Source organism: Heterocephalus glaber, unplaced genomic scaffold, assembly GCF_053883595.1.
Source record: "Heterocephalus glaber isolate CG9 unplaced genomic scaffold, H.glaber_assembly_v1.0 deba00001546, whole genome shotgun sequence".
Lineage (NCBI taxonomy): Eukaryota > Metazoa > Chordata > Mammalia > Rodentia > Bathyergidae > Heterocephalus > Heterocephalus glaber.
Window position 1 is genome coordinate 340,920 of NW_028258339.1, and position 23,233 is coordinate 364,152.

The following is a 23,233-nucleotide window of genomic DNA, read 5'->3' on the forward strand; positions in this document are numbered from 1 at the left end:
TGCAAAACTATCTTTCAAAATTGATGAAGAAATAAGATACTTTCATGACAAAGAGCACCTCAGGAACTTCATGAATACCAAACCAGCACTCCAAAAAATTTTAGACAATACCCTAGGAAAAGACAGTGAGGATCACAACCCCAGGAAACCCAGCAGAATGAATCCATTGGGTGTGACAAATTAAACACAAAGTGGGAGAATCCAACAGAAAGAAAAAGTCACGACAAGGTTTTTAAAACTTTTAACTTCATCTCCCTAATGAGTGTATAATTCAATCTTAGTGTTGTACTGATTAGTATTTTTCTGATTCTAGAGTTGTACACCATTCCTTGTGCTATACTGGCTGTTTATCATCTTATGTCTACATTTTAATTGGCTTGTCTATTAATGAGCTCTAAGAATTCTTTATATATTCTGCTCACAGGTTATATGTATTGTAAATTGGGTCTGTTTAAGGACTACTTTTTATTTTAATGATGTCATTTAAAGTTCTAAATTTTGATGGAATCCCACTTATCAATTTTTTTCTCTTATACATCATGTTTTTTGTATCCTAGGTAGTTCTTGCCTACCTTGAACTCATAAATATTTTCCTTTATGATTTCCTCTTAAAGTTTTATACTTTTAGGCTTTCTTATTTTTCTTTTGTATTAAATTCTATTATTGGTACATTGTAGGTATACAACACAATTACATTTCTCATTGGGAATTGTACCTTTACATAATGCATCTTGGTTCTTATGTTTTCCCCATTCCTAGCCCTCCCATCACGCCCTCAACCCTTCCCTATTTACAAAGACTTTATTTCCATTTTTTCCATTTCTCAGCATTTTTTCCTTTCCCTTCTTTCCTTTCCCCTACCCCTCCCACTACCTCTACCCCTTTGGACCTTTTCTTCCTATTTTACATTATCGATTATTCATTCTAATCATTGGTACACTTTAGGTATACAATATAATGACATTCATCATTGGAAATTTGCACCTTTACATAATCTCTCTTGGTTCTTATTTTTCACCCTTGCCCACCCCTCCCTTCAACGCCTCCAGTCCTCCCTATTTACAAAGATTTTGTTCCTATTTTTCCATTTTCTCATATTAATCCCATTCCCTTCTATCCTTTCCCCTAGCCCTCCCACTTCCTTCCCCTTTGCCCCTTTTCTTCCTATTTCATATTACCTGTTATACATTTAGTCCTTATTTACACTTTCAGTTTCTCACACCACAGAAACTATTCAGTATTTACATGTGTGTCCTATTTATTTCACTTGAGAGTGTTCCCTCAATGTGCATCCACTTAGCTATAAATGTCTCTAATTTCTCATTTTATATGGCTGAGTAGTACTCCATTTTATTAAAAGAACACATTTTCTTTATCCAGTCTCCAGTTGATGGGCATTTGGGCTATTTCCAAGTTTTAGCTATTACAAACTGTGCTGCTATGAGCATGGGTGCACATATATCACAGTGCTATGATTCTTTTAATTCTTTGGGGAAGATCCCCAGCAGTGGAATAGCTGAGTCAAATGGGACTTCCAGTCCTAGTTCTTTGAGGTATCTCCATACTGATTTCCACAGTGGTTGCACCAGTCTACACTCCCACCAGCAGTGGAGCAGGGTTCCTCTTTCCCCACAGCCCTGCCAGCATTGGTTATTGGTTGATTTCATGATAGCAGCCATTCTTTCTGGAGTGAGGTGGAATCTCAGCGTTGTTTTCATTTGCATCTCTCCAATGACCAGTGATGTTGAGCATTTTTTCATGTATTTATTTGCTATTTCTACTTCTTTGTGTGACAAATGTCTGTTCATTTCAGATGCCCATTTTTGGACTGGGTCTTTAAATTTGGGAGCTCAGATCTTTTTAAGTTCTTTATAGATTCGAGATAATAGACCTTTGTCTGAGGAAGAGCAGGTGAAGATTTTTTCCCACATTGTGGGTTGTCTCTTCACACTGCTGGTGGTTTCTCTTGCTGTGCAGAAGCTTCTGAATAAGAAGAGATCCCACTTGTTGATTGTTTGTGCTAGTTCATGGGCAACTGAGGTTTTGTTCATAAAATCTTTTCCTACACTGATGTCTTCAAGGGTTCTACCTAACCTCTGTTCCAACTCGTTCAGAGTTTCTATTTTAATCCATTTTGATTTTAGTTTAGTGCATGGTGAGAGATATAGGTCTAGTTTTAATCTTTGGCAAGTTGAAGCCCAATTTTTCCAGCACCATTTATGAAAGAGGCTATCTTTCCTCCAGTGAGGGTGTTTGGCTCCTTTATCGAAGATGAGATGGCTGAGTGTGTCTGGCATTGTTTCTGCATCTTCTAATCTGTTCCACTGGTCCTCAAGTCTGTTTCTTTGCCAGTACCATGCTGTTTTGATCACAGTAGCTTTGTAGTAGAGTTGCAAGTTGGGGATTGTGATACCCCCTGCTATGTCTCTGTTACCTAGAATTGCTTTTGCTATTCTGGGTCTCTTCTTGTTCCAAATGAATTTTTGGATTGTTTTCTCAAGGTCTATGAAGTATGCTGCTGGGATCTCAATTGGAATTGCATTAAATCTATATAGCAGTTTTGGAAGTATGCCCATTTTCACTATATTAATCCTTCCTACCCAGGAGCAGGGGATGTCTGTCCATTTTCTGATATCATCTTCAATCTCTCTTTTCAGAGTGCCATAGTTTTCAGAGAAGAGGTCTTTGATTTCTTTCATTAGGATGATTCCTAGGTATTTCAGTTTTTTGGATGCTATTGTGAAAGGAATTATTTGCCCTATTTCTCTCTCAGTGAGTCTGTCATTGGTGTAGAGGAAAGCTATTGATTTGTGTTGACCTTGTAACCAGCTACTTGACTGAATTTGGTTATTAAGTCTAGAAGACTTTTGGTGGAGTTCTTGGGGTCTTCTATATAGAGTATCATGTCATCTGCAAATAATGACAATTTGACTTCTTCATTTCTTATCTTTATTCCTTTTATTTCTTTCTCTTGTCTAATTGCTGTGGCTAATGTTTCCAGAACTATATTGAACAAGAGCGGTGATAGTGGACATCCTTGTCTTGTTCCTGATTTTAGTGTGAAGGATTTCAATTTTTGACCATTTAGTATGATATTGGCTGTTGGTTTTTCATAGATGGCTTCTATCAGATTGAGGTAGAGACCATCTATTCCAGTTTTTGGTAGGGTTTTTATCATAAATGCATGTTGGATTTTGTCAAAGGCTTTTTCTGCGTCTATGGAGATAATCATATGGTTTTTGTCCTTGGCTCTATTGATATAGTGTATTACATTGATTGATTTTCATATATTGAACCATCCCTGCATCCCTGGGATGAATCCCACTTGATCAGGGTGTATGATCTTCTTGATGATCTTCTGCATTCTGTTTGCCAGTATCTTATTAAGGATTTTTGCATCTATGTTTATTGGTGAGATTGGCCTATAGTTCTCTTTTTCAGTTGGGTCTTTCTCTGGTTTGGGGATCAAGGTGATGCTTGCTTCCAGGAATGAATTTGGGAGTATTGCTTCCCTTTCAATTTCATTGAAGAGTTTAAACAGTAGTGGCAGCAGTTCCTCTCTAAATGTCTTGTAGAATTCAGCAGTGAAGCCATCAGGTAGGCTTTCTTATTTAGGTTCATAAATCCCTTCAAGTTATTTTCATGTATGGAAAAAAAGGGTTGAGGTTAATTTTTTATATACAGATACAAGGTGTTCTAGTGCCGTGTGCTGCAAACACTACCTCTTCCTCGGCTCTTGAATTGAGTTTATATTCTATAAAATGCTAATGTTAAATAATCTTTCAAAACTCAGTGGACCATATATGTGTGGTTCTATTTGTAGATTCTGTTTTATTCAAATGATATATATGTCTTTCCTTACACCAACACTGCCTTGATTACTGTAGCTTTAGAAGAAGTCTTAAAATTGGGTGCTAAACGTCTTCCAACACTGTTTTTGTTTTTGTTTTTAACTTTTCTAGGTCCTTTGTACTCCTACATAACTTTTAAATTTCAATATCCAATTCTTCATTTATAGCAAGTATACACAGACCTGAATTTTTATATATACCTTGTGTTTTCTAATCCTGCTAAATTCAAATACAAGTTCTAGGGGCTCCTAGAGATTTCTTAGTATTTTCTCTGTAGATGATCATTTCATCTACATATAAAGATTTTGCTTCTGCCATGCCAATCCTATCCTAGTTGTGTCATTTTATTGCCAGACTATTTTGGTGGGGACTAGGTTCCAATGTTTAATGGACAGATAAAGAGTAAGCATATCTGCCCTTGTTCCCCACCTTAAGGAGAAAGCATTCTATCTTCTCCCTTTATGTAAGGCATTCTCGCTGGAAGTATGCAGTACATGTCTTTAATCTGTTGAGAAGGTTCTGTTCTACTTCTAGTCTCCTGATAGCTTTTACCATGAACAGCTGTAGAATTTAGTCCAATACTTTTTCTCCAACTAGTGACAGGATCATATGGCTTTTTCCTTTCCTCTGTTAAAATGATGACTTTTGGGGGTGGATCTTCCAATGATGAACCAACACTGCCATCCCTATAACAAAACCACTTTCTACATCCTGCCACATCTGACTTCCAATAGTTTATTTTGTTAAACAAATTTCTATCTATGTTCATATTTTTTTCTTCTATTATCTTTATCCAGTTTTAGGATTAGCACAATGTTGAGTTCCTAAAATGAGGGGAGAAGTGTTCCTTCTTTTTTCTGCTTTAATTGTTTGATATAATTTATCAGTTAAAATGTTTATGAGCCTGCTGTTGTCATATAGGTAGGTTTTCAAGCTAGGAATATACTTTCTTTAATAGGTGCTATTCAAATTTTATATTTCCTCCAGAGTTAGTTTCATTAATTTGTCTTCCAAGGTACTTCTTAGAAGTTGTCAAATTTATTTCAAAACAGATTTTTGTAATATGCTTTCTATATCCTTTTAAATTCTGTAAAATCTGTGGTAATGTCTCCTAGGTCTTAATATTGTAATTTTAAAAATGTATAACTGATATTGTGTAACAGGAAGAAAAGGTCTAAAAGGCCAGGGGAATTGGGAGGGGTAGGGGAAGGGAAAAAAGGGAAAGGAAAAAATATGAAAAGAGGAAAAAAATGGAAACAAGGTCTCTGCAATTAGGGAAGGGTGGAGAGGGTGAAGGGAGGGCAAGGGAAGGGGGAAAAAAAAAAAAAACCAAGATACTCATGTAAAGGTACAAGATCCCAATGATGAATATAACTGTATTTTATACTGAAAATGTACCAATGAACTTAATGGGAAAAAAACAAAACAAAACAAAAGAAACCTGTATTCCTTTGTTATTGCTCCTGTAGCAAATTAGCACAAACTTAGTGGCTAAAATGCCATCAATTTATTTTAATTCTGAAAGGAGAAAATCAAAATTGTTTTCCTAGTCTAAAATTAAAGTGTTAGCAGGCCTTATTTCTTCTGAAGGCTCAAGGGGAGAAACTATTTCATTGCCTTTTCCATATTGTAAAGGTTGTTTACAATTCTCAGCTCAAAGTACCTTCCTCCACTTTCAAAGGCAGCTATAAGAATAGCATCTTCTCTCCTCTCTGACGTCTATCAGCCTCACAACTCTAAAACTCTTCAACCTTATATAGACACTTATAATAATCAAGGAGAATACTGTCATCCCAAGATCTTTAATCATATCTGCAAGTCCCTTGTAGCATGTAAATTAACATATGGATAAATTCATTAGAATGTAGACAGCGTTGAGGTACCATTCATTATTCTACCTTCCACAGAAATAATCTGGGAACTGAGAAAGAGGCAGGGTCAGAAACCAGGCAGGCTCAAATCTGAAGAAGGAGCAGCAAAAGCTAACGTGTTTAACTGACAACGAATATTAGCAACAGAGCCTCGTCTAAAAAAATCCCTAAACAGTTGCAAAAATTTCATTAACCAGGTGTGGTGGTGCATGACTACAATCCCAGCACTTGGGAGGCTGAGGCAGGAAGATGGGCACAAATTGGAGGCCAGCCAAGACTACATAGTGAGTTCAAGGCCAGCCTGAACTACATAATGAGTCTTCCCCTCTCTCTCTCTCTCTCTCTCTCTCTCCATAAAGTCAGAGGTTACTGCTTCGAGCACACTTAGTAATGTGGCAATCTAATGTCATTGGCACATCAAAAAACAAAAACTCAAGACATGCTCAAAATATAAAATATTCTAAGAAGAAAAAGTAGTATCTCTGAAGTATCTATAAGTGAACACATTGTGACTGTCTGACCCCATCTGATAAGATCACCAGTGGCATACCTGGGCCTCTATTCTTAAGACTTTCCTCCTTGCCACATGCAAGCAGGACCCAAGATCATATCATTTTACATTAAAAAAACATACAATTGCAACACAAAGCAATAGCAAGGATGCTACACACAGAATGAGAAAGTAAGCAAACCAAAGCACTCAAAGTACCCAAAACACTATTGGAAAGAAAGCTTCTCCTGCTATTAAAAAGTGACTTTCTCACTAACAGATTAAAAACTCTTCTATTAATGTATCTATCATGAAGCATAGTGTTGATCGAAAAAAAAAAAAACAGACTCTTTAATTATGTTGTAAAACCTTTCAGTCATGTTTGTATTTGGTCCCCCATGAATGGGATAGAGAAGAAAATGCCAAAAATATTTACACTGTTTAAAAATACATGTATGCTATATATAACATTGGCACTAAGGTAACAAATCATCAGTTAGGGCAATCAATGAGCACCACAGGTTTTTCTTTTGAAACTTGTTTTCATAGGACATGTCAATAGTTTCTAAAGTCCTGGGAGTCTTCAAGCACTGGTTCTCTCTCTCTCTCTCTCTCTCTCTCTCTCTCTCTCTCTCTCTGTCTCTCTGTCTCTCTCTCTCCCTCCCTCTCTATCTCTTTTTGAGACAGGGTCTTACTATGTAGTTCAGGCTGGCCTTGAACTCACTATGTAGCCCAGGTTGGCTTCAAACCTTGTGGCAACCCTCCTGTCTCAGCCTCCTGAGAATTACAAGGCATGTGGCACTGTACCCAGCTCAAGCAGTCATTCTCAAACTTTTAAGTTCTTAAAAATTCCTGAGGATCTCAAAAAGTCTTTGGTTTTATGTAAGTTATAATTAGGCTTATTTTATTAGAAATTAAAAATGAGTAATTCTTATTTTTAGGTAGCAATAATAAAAGTTATTATAAGCAATATATATAACATTTTATGAATAACTGTATTTTCCAAGATAAAAAAAAGTTAAAGTGACATTGCTGTTTTACAATTCTGCAAATTACCAGTTCGATTCTTGTATCTGCTTCTGTATCCAAACTGTTGTGATATCTAATATCATAGGTCTTTTTTTAAAAATCGCTATACATTTGCAAGATAATGAAATTTTAAAAGGCAAATAACATTTTAGTATTGTCTGAAAATAGTTTTGATCTTAAAAAACCCTCAAAGGGTCACGTGGATACCCAGAGTTTCTGGTCCACATTTTGAGAACCACTGTCTTACTTGACTATATTTGTTGCAATAAAAATTTGATACACACCAGTATCTATGGAGAAGGAAAACAAGACAAAAATCCTTGAGGACATATTGATTTTTACACCAAATAAGATCTTCTGAATTAGTCTCATAGCATAAAATAGTCTATGTCCCTCTACAGCTGTAAGCATGAAGACTGTGCTAATTAAGAACATCTCAATTTTTTTTTCTTTTTTGGTATCGGGAATTGAACTCGGGGCCCTGCACTTGCCAAGTAGGTGCTGCACCACTGAGCTACATTCCTGGCCTAAACATCTGATTTTTAAGGTTAAATGCTAGAATTTTCTTAGGTAAGATTATAGAAAAAAAATTAGCCTGTAGAACACAAGAGATTTTTATCCTGGCAGAAATGGGAAAAGGCTGAATTTAACTTAATAACAGAGAAATAAGGAGCACAGAGTTTTCTAATAAAATAGCTATTTTTTAAAACAAAAAGAGTGAGCATGAAATAGGAAGGGAAAGGTCTGTTATGGATCTAAAGCTGTCCATGCAGCTGATTACTCACAATTTCGAGATGGATCAGTTTTCTATACACAGAGACCAGGAGAATATTTGCCTTTTAGTACCCAGAAGACACATCTTCCTAGACATAAAGAATTCTGGTACTGAGAACACACTAGTAACTGAAATATGAGATCAACAAAAAGAAAAGTAAAAAGAGGGAATAAACCTCACAGGAGACAATTTTAAGTACTAAAAATATCGATATTTGGGATAATGTAACTGAGGGAAAATCTAAATAAACCCTCTAGTTTCATTTTCTTTAGTTATTTGCTTTTAATTGACTTTAAAAATCACTAATTTTTAAGGCCACACAGATGAACAATGTATTATTAGTCTCTCACTAGCTTTGCTGCAGAAGACACCTCTGACAGGTGGGATATGATGATAACGGTTGCCTAGGTTACTTTTCAGGGACTTGAAGGCTGCTTTTGTGAAAAGCACTGACTCTTCACTTGGGTCTTAGCAGGTACTGAATAGTTGACTAACACAAGGTGAAAAGGCTTGGCATCTCTGCTTTTCTACGTATTTGCCTCTTTTGCTGCCTTATCTTTGAATTAGACTGTTTTTCCCAACTCTGCATGTAGACGTATTAGCCAGTTAATGAATGTTTGTCCAAAAGTAGCAGCACAAGGTTGATTTACCTGAAACTTCCCTAATCAATCTCCTTACCCTTCAAGCCTAAAATGCCAAAATAAAAATAAGGTATTTTCAAGATTTACAGGGGCATCATGATAATAGATTACCCATCACCAGATACTACAACATCCTGTACGAGACCACCAGACACATAGAAATCTCCAGTCATCAATCCTTTACAACATCCTGGTATTACAATATCCTGCACCAGACCACCAGACACATAGAAATCTCCAGTCATCAATCCTTTCCTAACCTAAGCACCTTTTCTTTCTCTCTTGCCTAAAGATAAAAGGAGCTTGAAACGTGTGCTGAGTCAAAATCATTTTTATAGGGGCAGGAGGTATAGCTCAATGGCAGATCACATCCCTAGCATGGATTCCACTCAGGGCATCACAAAAAGAAAAAAAAAAAGTTTTGAGGTTTTCTTTGTGAGGGACACTAGTTTGCCATCTTCGGTCTGCAGGCTTTCCAAATAAATCTTTTTCTTTGCCCCAATAATTTGTCATTGATTCACTGGGCTTCTTTTCAAGCAGCAAGTAAATGGACTTGGGTTCAGTAACAGTGACAACCAAGATGTGAAATCAGCCTAGGTGCGTATGAACAGATGAATGGATAAAGAAAATGTGGTAAAAAATGAAGTATTATCCAGCCAAAATGAAAAATGGACAGAATTGGAGGGCATATTTTAAGTAAAATAAGCCAGGCCCAGAAACTCAAGTACCACATGTTCCCTCTCAAATGTATAATTAAACAAAAAAAAGTGTACCAGAATGTAAAACAGTGATTATTAGAAGCTGGGAAGTGTGAGAAGACTGTAAAGGGGAGGCTAGATTTGATCAATGTACTCTGTATGCATGCATGGAAATAGCACACTGAACCTAGGTACAATCAACAAGTACGTGTTAACCGAAAATAAAATAAATACAAAACAGGCCAGGGATTTAGCTCAGTGGTTCCCGCGCCTGCCTCACAAGCACAAGGTCCCGAGTTTGATTCCCCATACAAAAAATATATATATATAAAACAATCTTTGAGATAAACATTCAAATAGTAGAGAATCTAACTGGAATAAAACTAAGAAACACCATGCTCTCCAAAAGAGTTCTGCCATAAGAAGAATCCTTCATTTAAACAATCTCCAAAGTAAAACACATTTTAGAAATGATTCCATTTTCAATCATTGTATCTATAAAGAGTAAAAAATGATTTTTAGAAATCTACCTTTAGGATCTCAAGCCACTTATACTCCACGAAAACAGATTATTTCCCTTACAGTTGTTCAGGTGCACCATCTATCTTTTCAAATGTATATCTAGTGTACTGTCATGCAGCCCTTTGTTGAAAGGTAAGGTGCTCCACAGTCAGGAAAACACATGAGTAACTTGCAAGTGGTTTTATTTTGCCGTGATTTCTGCAAGTATTTGCAAGCCAGTTTTCTTTCCCTTTGTCAGCCTTATTCTTTCTGGCAGCTTTGTTTCCTGACCATTGAGGTCAAATTATATCTCACAGAAACTTCACCCAAGCTTACCATACAAATCTTTTATTTTCATAAGTTATGTGGTTTTTGGTTTAAATTCTTTTTCTTCTCATCAGTCCTAAATCTGATTCAGGTCTTTATTAGTAAAGCAAAAGTTATTCATAAATCCTTTTAAAAGTACAGCTACCAATCTATAATGGGGTTTAGTAATTAGTCCAAAAATCTTCTGGTACTTTGGTTCTCACGAGCGGGGCATATTTTACTTCTTTGTCAGTAGGACAGAGAAGAAATCTTTGTGATGGAAGCATCACATCCTTGATATAGACAGAAAGGATTCTAAATAGCATCTTTACATTTCTTTAAATATCACCTTCACAAATGGCTATTAACTTGGGTCAGTTTCTTAAACTCTCCTGGGAAGAAGTTAATTACTGACACCAAAGAGTAAATGAGGTTTCCTATGTGGGCCCGAGCAAAAGTTACTCCATTTTGTACTAGGGTCCCATCTTGTCCCCGTTGGTTTTAGGCTCACAAAAGGGACGCAGAGTTCCCAAAATGTACTTGCTTATCTGTTGAAAAATCATGAAATGTATCAATGCTTGCTTTGTGCAGAACTTCCTGCTAGCTAGCTGTGCAAAGAACACCTGCAACACTCCCCTCACCGTCCCCTAACCACAAAAATTCCGCTTCTGTAGTTCTGCTTGCCAAGTTCCCACGCAGCCCCTATAAAACCATCCAAACCCCTGAGTTAGGGGCCTCTCTAAGCTTGGTGCTTGAGAGTGCCGTATGACCAGACTAATAAAGGTCTGTTTTACTTTCACAACTTGTCTGGTGTGTTCCCTCCCGGGTGATCTTCGCTGTAGTCAGCTCCTTGGAGCGTTTGGTGAGGGCCACGGTCTTACACCTAGGCAGTAATTTGTATTTTATTGATTTTTATCTTTACAGAACCTCTGCATCTTTTTCTGGAGCAAACATCTGGAGTTAACTGGAGCCATTAGGGTAGGGTATTAAAGCCCTGAGACAACAGATACCAGCCAACCATCTTCAGCCAGCAAAACTAAAAGGGTAAAAAGAATCGTGTAACTTTGATCTAGTAGGCAAAATTTCTCAAAATCAACCTGCCAAGAGAGCTATAATCTTAATCCCTAGTAATCTACTATGGTGAAATATCTACTCTTTATAACTTTTGTTGATGGTGGTTATTTGGCTGGTATAAAAAACTGAAAAGTGAACTCTTAAGTGCTAGTGCTCAGAGCAAAGTGTTTTTGTAGGCACTTGAACTAAAAATTAATTTAATGCTCCTAGATTGGTTAATTTAGCCAATTACCTCATTTAAATAAATACAAAGACATTTATAGCACTTCGTGTCCACTTTATTATATTAATTACAGTATTTATATCAGTCAAGTAACCTCTATAATTAAAAGTGCCTCTTGGAAAGCTGATAGTTAAATAAATGTAAAACCGCTGTTTAGAAGCCTGCCTTGAGTGCTCAGACCATGGCACAGGCAAGTGCAACTGAGATGGAGCCTGGGAGATTCCAGGAGGTGAGGAGATAAAGCTGAGAGTCCAGGGAGACCCTCAAGTTATGACTGGCCTGACATACGAACAACTTGGATTATGACCAGAATTTTAGTTTTAACTTATGACCAAAGTTTTGAGTTATGACCCAAATGCCAGCCACCTGTGCTCCCAGATGGTCTGACAGATTCAACCCTTAAAAAGTTCTGGAAGGAACATTACAACATCCTTTCCTGTATGGGGTTAATTGAGAAACCCTGGGCCAATGTCTCTCTAAGGACACTGAATCTGTCTGTATAAGAGAGAGACGTTGAACCCTGTATAGGGGAGCCTGAGCCTTCAATTGACAACTTGAGTTACAAGTAGCCCTCAGAATGAACTGAGTTCATAAGTCAAGGGTCTACTGTATTCAAAAGAATATCCCTAAGTGTACGTGTGAAGCAACTATCCAAGGCAGGAGAAAGAATTATTTGAAAGAATTAGAATAGTTTTTTATCATTAACACTGGGCCAGGAACAGTATCTATCACCAACAACCAGCACGGAATCATTTTTCCTACACTGAGGGCCACTCTGGCTCTACCTAACAAATCTTAATAGCAAGACATTAAAGGATCAAACTGTTTCCATGCAACTTTATCACATTCTAGCCCAAGAAAAGTTTGAGAAAACTGATAGATGTTAAAAAAAAAAATACTCTAGCAACCAACAAGGTAAAATTCACAAGGTCTGAATGCAAACAAACATTATCAGCAGCACACGTTGAAAATACAAAAACAATATATTTAACCCAAGGAAGAACGACATGAATGGCAGAATTAAAAGATAAAGACAATGAAACAGTTATAATCTACTCATTCAAAACTGTGAGTCATGAAATACATAACAAAGATCCTAAATTAAAATATTAGAGGTAGGAAAAAAATGAAAACAGTCTTTGTAAATAGGAAAGGGGGGAGGGGGTAAAGGGAGGTTAGGGGAATGGGAGAAAAATAAGAACCAAGATACATCATGTAAAGGTACAAGATCCCAATCATGAATGTAACTCTATTGTATACCTAAAATGTACCAATAAACTTAACGGAAAAAAAAAATTTCAGAGGTGTAAAACATGGTATCTGAGGTGAAAAATATAACAAACTGGACAAATGACATATTAAACAATGGAAAAGAAAATATTCAAGAGCTTGAAGATACCAATAAATATCATCCAAAATGAAACACAGAGAAAATGTAATTTTTAAAAGGCAGGCATAGCATCAGCTGAACCAAGACGAGCAACTTAATACATGAGTAATCCCAGGAGATGGGAGAAGTAGCAAAAGAGAAAATATATGAAGAAATAGTGGCTTAAAATTTTCCAAACTTGATAATCAAAAGATCCGAGAGAATACAAATTTGAAACACAAGAAACATGAAAACCACGAGGTACATCACAATCAATATGAGTAAAAGAAATGAAATTCTGGAAGTATTTCAGGAAAAATAAAAAGATAAATTTTTTAAAAAAGACTTCTCAGGGCCAGGGATTTAGCTCCGTGGTTCCGCCACCTGCCTTGCAAGCGGAAGGACCCGAGTTCGATCCCTGATACTAAAGAAAAAAAAGGTCTCATCAGAAAAGATGGACATAAGAAGATGGGGAACAACATTTCATACAAGTGAAAGGAAAAAAGGTGAACTAAAGATTCTATACCCACAGAAAATTTCAAAAAAAGAGACTAAAGACATGAAACAAATGAAAGCTAAAAGAATTCATCAACAGGAAATCTAGATTATGGGAAATATTAAAGGAAGTCCTTCAGGTCAAAAGAAAAATGATAACAGGTGGAAATACAGATCTACATAAAGGAATGAAGAGCAATGGAAATGAAAATTACAAAGGTTAAAAACATAATTTTTCTTATTTAAATCTCTTCAAAAGATAATTGACAGGGCGGGCGGAGGAGGAAGAGTCATGGCGTTGGGCCGTGGAACTTCTCGCTGGTTCTTTACTGGCGAACAGCTGGAGAACACACCGAGTCGCCGCTGTGGTGTGGAGGCGGATAAAGAGCTCTCGTACTGGCAGCAGTCTGCTAACCTTATCCAGGACATGGGGCAGCGTCTCAGTGTCTCTCAGCTCACAATAAACACTGCAATTGTTTATATGCACAGGTTTTATATGCACCATTCTTTCACCAAATTCAGTAGAAATATAATATCACCTACTGCATTATTTTTGGCTGCAAAAGTAGAAGAACAGGCTCGAAAACTTGAACATGTTATCAAAGTAGCACATGCTTGCCTTTATCCCCTAGAGCCACTGCTGGATACAAAATGTGATGCTTACCTTCAGCAGACTCAAGAACTGGTTTTACTTGAAACCATAATGCTACAAACACTAGGTTTTGAGATCACCATTGAACACCCACACACAGATGTGGTGAAGTGCACCCAGTTAGTAAGAGATCTTTGGGGGATAGCAAGAAACATTTGAGTGAATGTTGTTGAAGATTTTCTGTAGTATAGAAAATGATGGCGCTCTTGTGATATTTTTAAGTACAAGCAAGGATTTGGCACAGACATCCTATTTCATGGCTACCAACAGTCTGCATCTTACGACCTTCTGTCTGCAGTACAAACCAACAGTGATAGCTTGTGTGTGCATTCATTTGGTTTGCAAATGGTCCAATTGGGAGATTCCTGTGTCAACTGATGGAAAGCATTGGTGGGAATATGTAGATCCTACAGTTACTCTAGAATTACTAGATGAGCTAACACATGAGTTTCTACAAATATTGGAGAAAACGCCTAGTAGGGTGAAGAGGATTCGAAACTGGAGGGCTGATCAGCCGGTTAAGAAACCAAAAGTAGATGGACAAGTAACAAAGGCACCACTTCTTGGTTCATCTTTGGTTCAGAATTCCATTTTAGTAGATAGTGTCACTGGTGTACCAACAAACCCAAGTTTTCAGAAACCATCTACTTCTGCATTCCCTGCACCAGTACCTCTAAATTCAGGACATATTTCTGCTTAGGACAGCCATACAACTGACAATTTGTCAATGCTAGCCACAGGAATGCCAGGTACCTCATATGGTTTGTCATCACACCAAGAATGGCCTCAGCATCAAGAATCAGCAAGGACAGAACCAATATATTCACAGAAACAGGAGACGTCTTTGTCTGGCACCCAGTACAACATCAACTTCCAACAGGGACCTTCTATATCACTCCATTCAGGATTACATCACAGACCTGACAAAATTTCTGATCATTCTTCTGTTAAGCAAGAATATACTCATAAAGCAGGGAGCAGTAAACACCATGGGCCAATTTCTGCTACTCCTGGAGTTATTCCTCAGAAAATGTCTTTAGATAAATACAGAGAAAAACGTAAGCTAGAAACTCTGGATGTCGATGTAAGGGATCATTATATAGCTGCCCAGGTAGAACAGCAACACAAACACACGCAGTCACAGGCAACAAGCAGCAGTTCCGTAACTTCTCCCATTAAAATGAAAATTCCTATCACAAATACTGAAAAACCTGAAAAGTACATGGCAGAAAAAAAGGAAAAGAGTGGATCACTGAAATTACGAATTCCATTACCACCCACTGATAAAGGCACCAGTAAAGAAGAGCTGAAGATGAAGATAAAAGTTTCATCCTCAGAAAGACACAGCTCTTCTGACAAAGGCAGTGGGAAGAGCAAGCATTCGAGCCCACATATTAGCAGAGACCATAAGGAAAAGCACAAGGAGCACCCTGCAAACCGCCACCACACCAGCAGTCACAAGCATCCCCATTTGCACAGTGGTGGCAGCAGCAGTGGCAGTAAACACAATGCTGATGGAATACCACCCACTGTTTTGAGGAGTCCAGTTGGCCTGAGCAGTGATGGCATTTCCTCTAGTTCCAGTTCTTCAAGGAAGAAGCTGCATATCAATGATGCTTCTCACAACCATCACTCCAAAATGAGCAAAAGTTCCAAAAGTTCAGGTGGGCTACGGACATCTCAGCACCCTCGTGAAACTGGACAAGAAGCCAGTGGAGACCAACGGACCTGATGCCAATCACGAGTACAGTACAAACAGCCAGCATATGGACTACAAAGACACATTCGACATGCTGGACTCGCTGTTAAGTGCCCAAGGAATGAATATGTAATCATTTGTTTAGGTCAATTTTTCCTTTACTTTTTTAATTTAAAAATTGTTAGAATGGAAAACTTCCTCCTGATCTAGCAGTGGTAACACTTGCTGTTTCTGCCACTGCTTCAATATTTGTAAGTGCTGCTTTATTCTTCATTCTGAAAAGAAGAGATTATAGTAAACAAGTCTTTATCTCCACATATGATAGTGTTATAAATACTGTAAAAGCATGGAAGGTGCAAAACTCATTATTTCTACAATTGCAGCTAAGAACATTAGGATGAATGCCTGGCTGCTTCTAGGAATATAAGATGCCTCAAGCATTATTTATAATTTGAATACTGTAGTTATGTTTTGTTGTTGCTTGGCTTTTGAATGAGTGAAAATTGTTTTCTTTTGTGTATTTATACTTGTATGTATGATTTGCATGTTTCAATGATAAAGGGATAAAACAGTATACTGACAACTGTTCACAAGAAAGTGGAGGAAAATGTACATACATTTTTGTATGTTTAGATATTACCATAAATACTCAGGATTGGAGCTGCTTGTAAGTATAACAATGTACAGAATAACTTTATTTTCTCTTGTCAGAGTCCAACACTAATCTGAAACAAAGGTGGCACTTTTTCATGTTAACCTTAAACTCTAGCCCTTACTGGAAGCCGCTGAAGAGAGGGACACTTCACTACCAGATGGGTATGCAGTGCCACAAGTGGGCCTTTACACTGTGAGGCACTCAGTTTTTGCCTTCAGAGGTCCTGACCAGATTGGCCGCTGAAATGGCCCCTAATTCTCTGAAGGCTTGAAGAAGAAAAAAATAAAGTTTACATACTCTTGATGTGAAGTGCATTTAAATGTCTGTTGGCTTATTACAGTATAAAACAGCTGTTAATAATTATATAGATTACTGTGATTTGAAAACTAAATTCACAAAAACTTACATAGTGAAGAATTAGTAAGTTTTTCCTTGAACTTTAACACTACGTATTTTAACAATAAACAGGGATCACTTTTCCTTTAGCATTCAGAACGACACCATATTCTTAAATACTCTCCTCCCCTGAAGCGTGTTTGTGTGTGATGTCATATTTCTTTTTCAGGTAAATGCAGTCTTCCTTATAAAAATGAAATTAAACCTATGCTCTCTTAATTCTTTTATATTCTAACAATAAATAAAAAGAAAAGATTACTGACTGTGCACTGTACCTGTATTTATAGCTTATGGTTGCTATCAGAAAGCTCTGTAGAAAAAAAAAGATCAGCCTCCAGGCAAACCACTAGCGGAGGTTTTACATTTGTTTGCACATCTCAGTATATTCCTGTTAAGGTAAAGTTTGCACAGTCATCTGACTCCTGATTGAATGATAGACTTCAACTTGTATAAGTTTTGTTTTAAATACCAGTAGTATGGCTCTTGTCTATTGCTAATCTTGACTTTATTCTGTGGTAAATCTTGGAGCTTTTGAGTATCTTTGAGATTGATTGAATTCAACTTACATTGAACTGAAAACTGTCTTAATTTTTCCGCTGTAAATGAACTATTTTTGTTACAAAGCCACTGATATGTGCACAATTGTAACTTTACTCAAATACTTTGTGGTTGTAAATAATAGAGTTTAATCTGTGCTCTACTTTTATTTAGCAGTTATCTAAGATAACTTTATTATTTCATCAATGTTATTTGAATTTGGGATACTAGGAACCTCCTTCTAGGGACTTTGCCTAGGTAGCATGTCCTGACATTTGTTCTTGTCTTGCATAACATTAGTAATTTTGTCATTATATGTAACTTTGTTGTTCTGTATGGCATAATATTGTATCCATAAACATGGTAATTTTGATATACTTTTACAGTGGTACATGATCCAAGGACTAGTATAGAATTAAGCTGAGGGCAAGATGAGGGAGGGAATGGTTCTGTTCTTGGTGATTTAGATGTGAAACCTCTACAGATCTATCATGTGAAACGACATAGGGTGGTTGTGCTACTGTATAATTGGGGATAATTACAGGAATTTTAATAAGATTTTGTAAAGAATATCCAGAAAAGTAGTGAACTTATTTTCAGTATGACATAGAAGACAATGTGAATATTTAAGGTCTGTGACTATAGTTAAACTTCACTAAGAATTTGAAGAATTGTTTTGAAATGTGTGAATAAAGGTAATTTTGTTGAATCTTTATTGGTGCTAATGATGGACAGTTAAAAAGATATCTAGTATATATTGTTATGGTCAGTACTTACTAGTACTTCCAAAATTGAATTTGAAATGCTATGTATTAACTTTTCACTCTGTAAATGTAATTCTTTACAATGACTTTATTTATTAAAGGGCAGTCAGTTGTGATTTTTACAGGATTGTGTGAGCTATTCAAACTCTTTAACCTCTGAACAGGATATTAAGCTTCCAAAACCACAAAGGTGATTAATGCAGAAATCCTTTTAAGTTTCACTGCCATTAAACAAAAACTCTTATAATTCATATTACCATGAGTTTGCTTCAACCATCTTATTTGCATAAAATAATTCATCGGCCTGGTCCCATTAGGCTTTACCAAAGAAAAAGACTCAGATGAATGGACATTACTGTGAGTCTTCTTGTAAGTAGCCATAAATAAACCAAAATAATATCAAATTTAGATATGAAATTCCACATGTGCAAAGTACTGTTAAGGTAATACATTTTTATGAGATTTTTAAAAAATATTTGAAATATTAAAAAGCATTATCTTTAAACATCTTAAAAAAAAAGATAATTGACAGCTCAGACAAAAATAATAAAAATTTTTTATATTTATAACATATAAAGAAGTAAGATATACAATTACAAAAAGTGCCAGGAGGGGCTAAGTAGGAGTATATGCTATCCAAAGGTTGTTATACTCTGTGAGTTGTTATAACATCATTTGAGGGTAGACAATGATAAATTAAATTTGTATATAAACCTTAAAACAACTACTAAAATAAACACAGAAAGCTTAAAAAAAAGGAGAAACAAAATAATAAACAATGTTCAATTCATTAAAAGGCAGATAAAAGTGGAAAAATAAGACAGGTTAAATAGAAAATATAGCAAGATGATAAAGTGAAATCTAACCAGATATCCATCATTATATTAAATGCTAATTTTTTAAACATCCCAATTAAAAGCAGAGACTGTCACACTGAATAACAATAAAAAATCCAATTATATGATGCCTTAAAAATGAAATACAAACTAGTACAAACACTTTGAAAATAAGTACGGAGATTCCTCACAGAACTAAAAACTTCCATTTCACTCAGCTATACTTCTAGTGGCTTCCTGAAAAAGCTAAACTCACCATACTATAGTCATAGATACCAATCTATGTTTACAAAAGCAGCAAAACTCACAATAGCTAGATAATGAACTGGCCTACATGCCCATCAATAGATGAATGCATACAGAAAATGTAATATATATACACAGTAGAGTACTACCCAGCCATAAACAAAGATAAATTTGAGTCATTTGTAAGAAAATGGACAGATATTAAGATGATAATACTGAGTAAAATAAGTCACAAAAGGTTAAATAGCACATGGTTTCTCTAATACTATGTGAGGGATCCAAAATATAAATAATTTAAAGACCAAAATAAAAGAGCCATGTTAAGAAACAGGGAGATAGGGTTAAGGATTTAGCTCAGTGGTGCCACCTCCTGCCTCACAAGCGCAAGGTCCCAAGTTTGATCCCCAGTACCAAAAAAAAAAAAAAAGAAAGAAACAAGGAGGTAGACTCTTAAAAAGATGGGAAGGGGATCTGGAGAAGGTGGGAGAGAAGGGAGTGGAGGCAGGGGGAGTAAAAATGATCAAAATGCAACAAAATAATCAAGATACAACAGGTATACCTACAAACCTCCAAGATGAATGTAAGCACTAGATATTGTAAACATATAGTACTAATAAAATTTTTTAAATGCTCATTAAACATATAAAGGTCAAAAACATACAAAGGTTAAAGGATTGTAGCTTGACTATATTCATAACAGACAAAGTATATTTCAATTGAAAGAATATTACCATGATAAAGGGAATTATATAATGATATGGTCATCCCAACAGGAGGACATATTAACCCTCAACATTAATGTACATAATAAGAGTTCCAAAATGCATGTAGTAAAACTAGTAGAACTGTGAAGAGAGACAAAGAGCTGGATATTTCAATGTTCATCTCTCAATTGATAAAAAAAAGTATACAGAAAATAATACAATAAATCAAACTGGCAGGTCTTTTAGTTTCAGCACACTAGATAAGTTTCTAGCCAAATTAGCTAGGAATAAGGTGATGAAGATTACCAGTTTCGGTAATGAAAAAACTGGTATCTGTGCAATTCTTCAGAAAGTAAGATCAGTGAATGTTGTGAAAAAAATTTGTGGCAATAAACTCAACAGCATAGATGAGATGAACAAATTCTTTGAAAGGCCCTGAACAAAAAATAGTCAACTTGAATAGCCATATCTCTTAAAGAAATTAAGTTAGTAGTATAACCTTACTACAAGGAAATTTTAAGACTAAGATGAGTTCACTAGCAAATTTTACCAACATTTAAAGAAGAAATAATTCCAGTTCTACATGAACTTTTCCACAGAATTTAACAATATCAAGAAATTCCTAACTTGCTCTGAGGTCGGCATGACCCTAATACCAAAACCAGACAAATATAAGAAAACAGCCTAGGCTACTATCAAAACAAATACAAGTAGATCCAAGTTCTAAATTTTAAAAATCACTTTTAAAGGTATTAGGACACTTAGGAGGACATTTTAGGATCTCATGATTAGAGAAATATTTTCTAAACAAAGATCAATCATAAATAAAAATGATGATTTGGTTATCTCAAAATATATAATGTCTCTACTATAAAAGAAATTATTAAAATAAAAAGACAAAAGATGGAGAGCAGACATTAGAAACAAGTCCAGAATATAAAAATAACACACAAATTAGTAAGAAAAAGCGAAAAGTATCCATGGAAGCACTGCATTCAACTGCAAAAAAAAAAAAAGAAAGAAACAATCTAATGTTCATCACAGAAGAACACTGAGATAATATTCTGAACACTCCACAAAGACTCTCAACTCAAAACCTGGTTTGTATGCTAACACCAATGACACCAAACACACACTAGCAGTCATGAAATGAGGCTTTTTGCATAGAGCAGTGCTGGTCCTCAAGCGCATCCAAAACATGGTTTGATAGAGCAAGGAAAGAACACTGGTTTGGGTTTTTATGCTAACTGGGATGGGCCTGGGGTAAAGATTCACACTATGGTTTGAACATTCCCTTTGTGGTAAAGGAGGCAGCATCATGGCTTAGCATCTTGCCCAGATGAGTGGCAGAGGGAAAGAGGGAAGGGTGGAGCTTCAAAGTTAGCAGCGATCAAACATCAAGAGTCTGAAACTGCAATCATTTCATATGGACTTTTAAATACATGCATAAGCTTTACAGATATTAATATGAGTGAATCTCTCAAATATTATGTTGAACAAAAACTGAAGTTCATGGGCCAGGGATTTAGCTCAGTGGTTCTACCACCAGCCTTGAAAGTGCAAGGACCAGAGTTCGATCCCTGGTACCAAAAAAAAAAAAACCTGAAGTTTGTAGAAGAATGCATACATTATAATAAACAAAAAACAAAATTTCATATATTTCAAGTGACACTAAAATAAGTAGTAAGGTCAAAAGAAATTCAAAATGGTGAATGGGAGATAGTGACAATCTGGAGTGGTGGGAAGAATAGTATGTGGCTGGAAAGGATCATATAGGGCAGTGGTCCCCAAACTTTTTGGCACCAGGTTTCATAGAAGACAATTTTTCCATGGCCAAGGGAAAAGCGGGGAGGGATGTTCATAACTGGTACACAACCTAGATCCCTCCCATGGACCTGATCCTGTAAGAATCTAATGCCAGCCACTAATCTGACAAGAGGCAGAGCTCGAGAGATAATGCTAGAGATTGGGGGAGAAGGAAGCTGTAAATATAGATGAATCTTGCTTCCCCAGCTTGCCTGCCACTCACCTCCATCTGTCAGACTGGTACCAGTTTCTGGCCCAGGGGTTGGGAACCCCTGATATAGAGGGTTTCAACTGCACTGTGATTTTGCTTGTTTGAAACAGGGCCTCATTATGTAGTTCAGACCGGTCTTGAACTCACTATGTAGTCCAGGCTGGCCTTGAACTCACTTGATCTTCCTGCCTCAGCCTCCCAAGTGCTGGGATTACAGGCATGCACCAACATGCCTGGCTGCACTGTAATTTTAAAAAATTATTAAGCTATACAATAGATGCAAAAGTGTTCATTGTATTATTCTTTACATTTTTCTGTGATTTCAATATTTTACAATACTAAGTATAAGTCAGTTTTTTTCTTTTCTGTTTTTGTCAGTGCTAGAGATCAAACATAGGGCCTTATGAATGCTAGGCAAGGGCTCTACCACTGAGCTAGACCCCTAGCCTTTGAAGTCAGTTTCTAATTTATAAACACACCTAGTTAAATATTATGACTAAGAAGAAAAAACTCAAGTTAAATAAATCTTAAATTACTTACTGTTCCCCAGCTTCTGACAACCACAGAGAAAACACATTTCTCTTACCAATAAAACTAATAAATGAACTGTGATAAGACAAATTTTCTCTTTTATAGATTTAAAACATTCAGGACCAGGGATTTAGCTCAGTGGCACCATGCCTCCCTCATAAGTGCAAGGTCCTTCGATACCCAGTAACAACAACAACAAAAATTTAAATGGAATTTAGTTACAAGTATTTAAACATTCTTTAGGTAGAATATATGTTACAAAATGGTTAGCATTAAAAAGTAATGACACGACAGGGATTTACCTCAGTGGTGCCGCTGCCCGCCTCGCAAGTGCAAGGTCCTAAGTTCGATCCCTGGTACTAAAAAAAAAAAAAGTAATGACAGATGAAACCTTACAGTACTTGGTATAAAAAATTGATTAAGCCACAGGACACTTAAGATTTTTTAAAATTTTTATTTCTATTAGTACATGTTTGCAGTATAATGATTACATTCATGGGGGGAGTTGGTTCATGTACATGACACATCCTAATTCTTTTTTTCATCCCCTTCCCCTTCCCTCCCCAACTCCTCCTTCCATTTTGTGGTCCCCTTCCCTTCTGCATAAGATCTATCTTCCTGTTTCCATATTACAGTGAGGTATACATACCCATGTTTATAGCAGCACAGCTCCTAACAGCTAAATCTTAGAAGTAGCCTTTATGTCCATCACCAAATGAATGGATAAAGAAAGTGTATTTACACACAATGGTATTTATACTCGCTCTTTCCAGGCTCATTCCCACTAATGTTTGAACCTATTAGAGTTTCTACCACCTTGAAAAAATGTTTCCTCTAGATGGCTGCATTTCCCTCCAGCTACTATCCTTTCTC

General features: G+C 36.4%; 2 protein-coding genes across 5 annotated transcripts in view; one reads left to right on the forward strand and one right to left on the reverse strand.

Annotated features, from left to right (window-relative positions):
* Positions 1-23,233, reverse strand: part of Maged1 (MAGE family member D1) — a 156,934-nt gene that overhangs the window by 78,952 nt on the left and 54,749 nt on the right. For 2 of the 4 annotated variants that reach the window (XM_087189700.1, XM_087189699.1), the window contains exon 2: positions 22,663-22,719. The exons of the other annotated variants lie outside the window; for them this stretch is intronic. The gene's annotated coding sequence lies outside the window, so the exon portion shown is untranslated. The remainder of the gene's footprint in view (positions 1-22,662; positions 22,720-23,233) is intronic. 4 annotated transcript variants of the gene reach the window in all.
* LOC110347561 (cyclin-T2-like) lies at positions 13,616-15,991 on the forward strand. Its single transcript, XM_087189702.1, is given in 3 exon segments — positions 13,616-14,105; positions 14,200-15,640; positions 15,642-15,991. Coding segments are annotated over 3 exon segments (2,097 nt in total). The 3' UTR covers positions 15,808-15,991.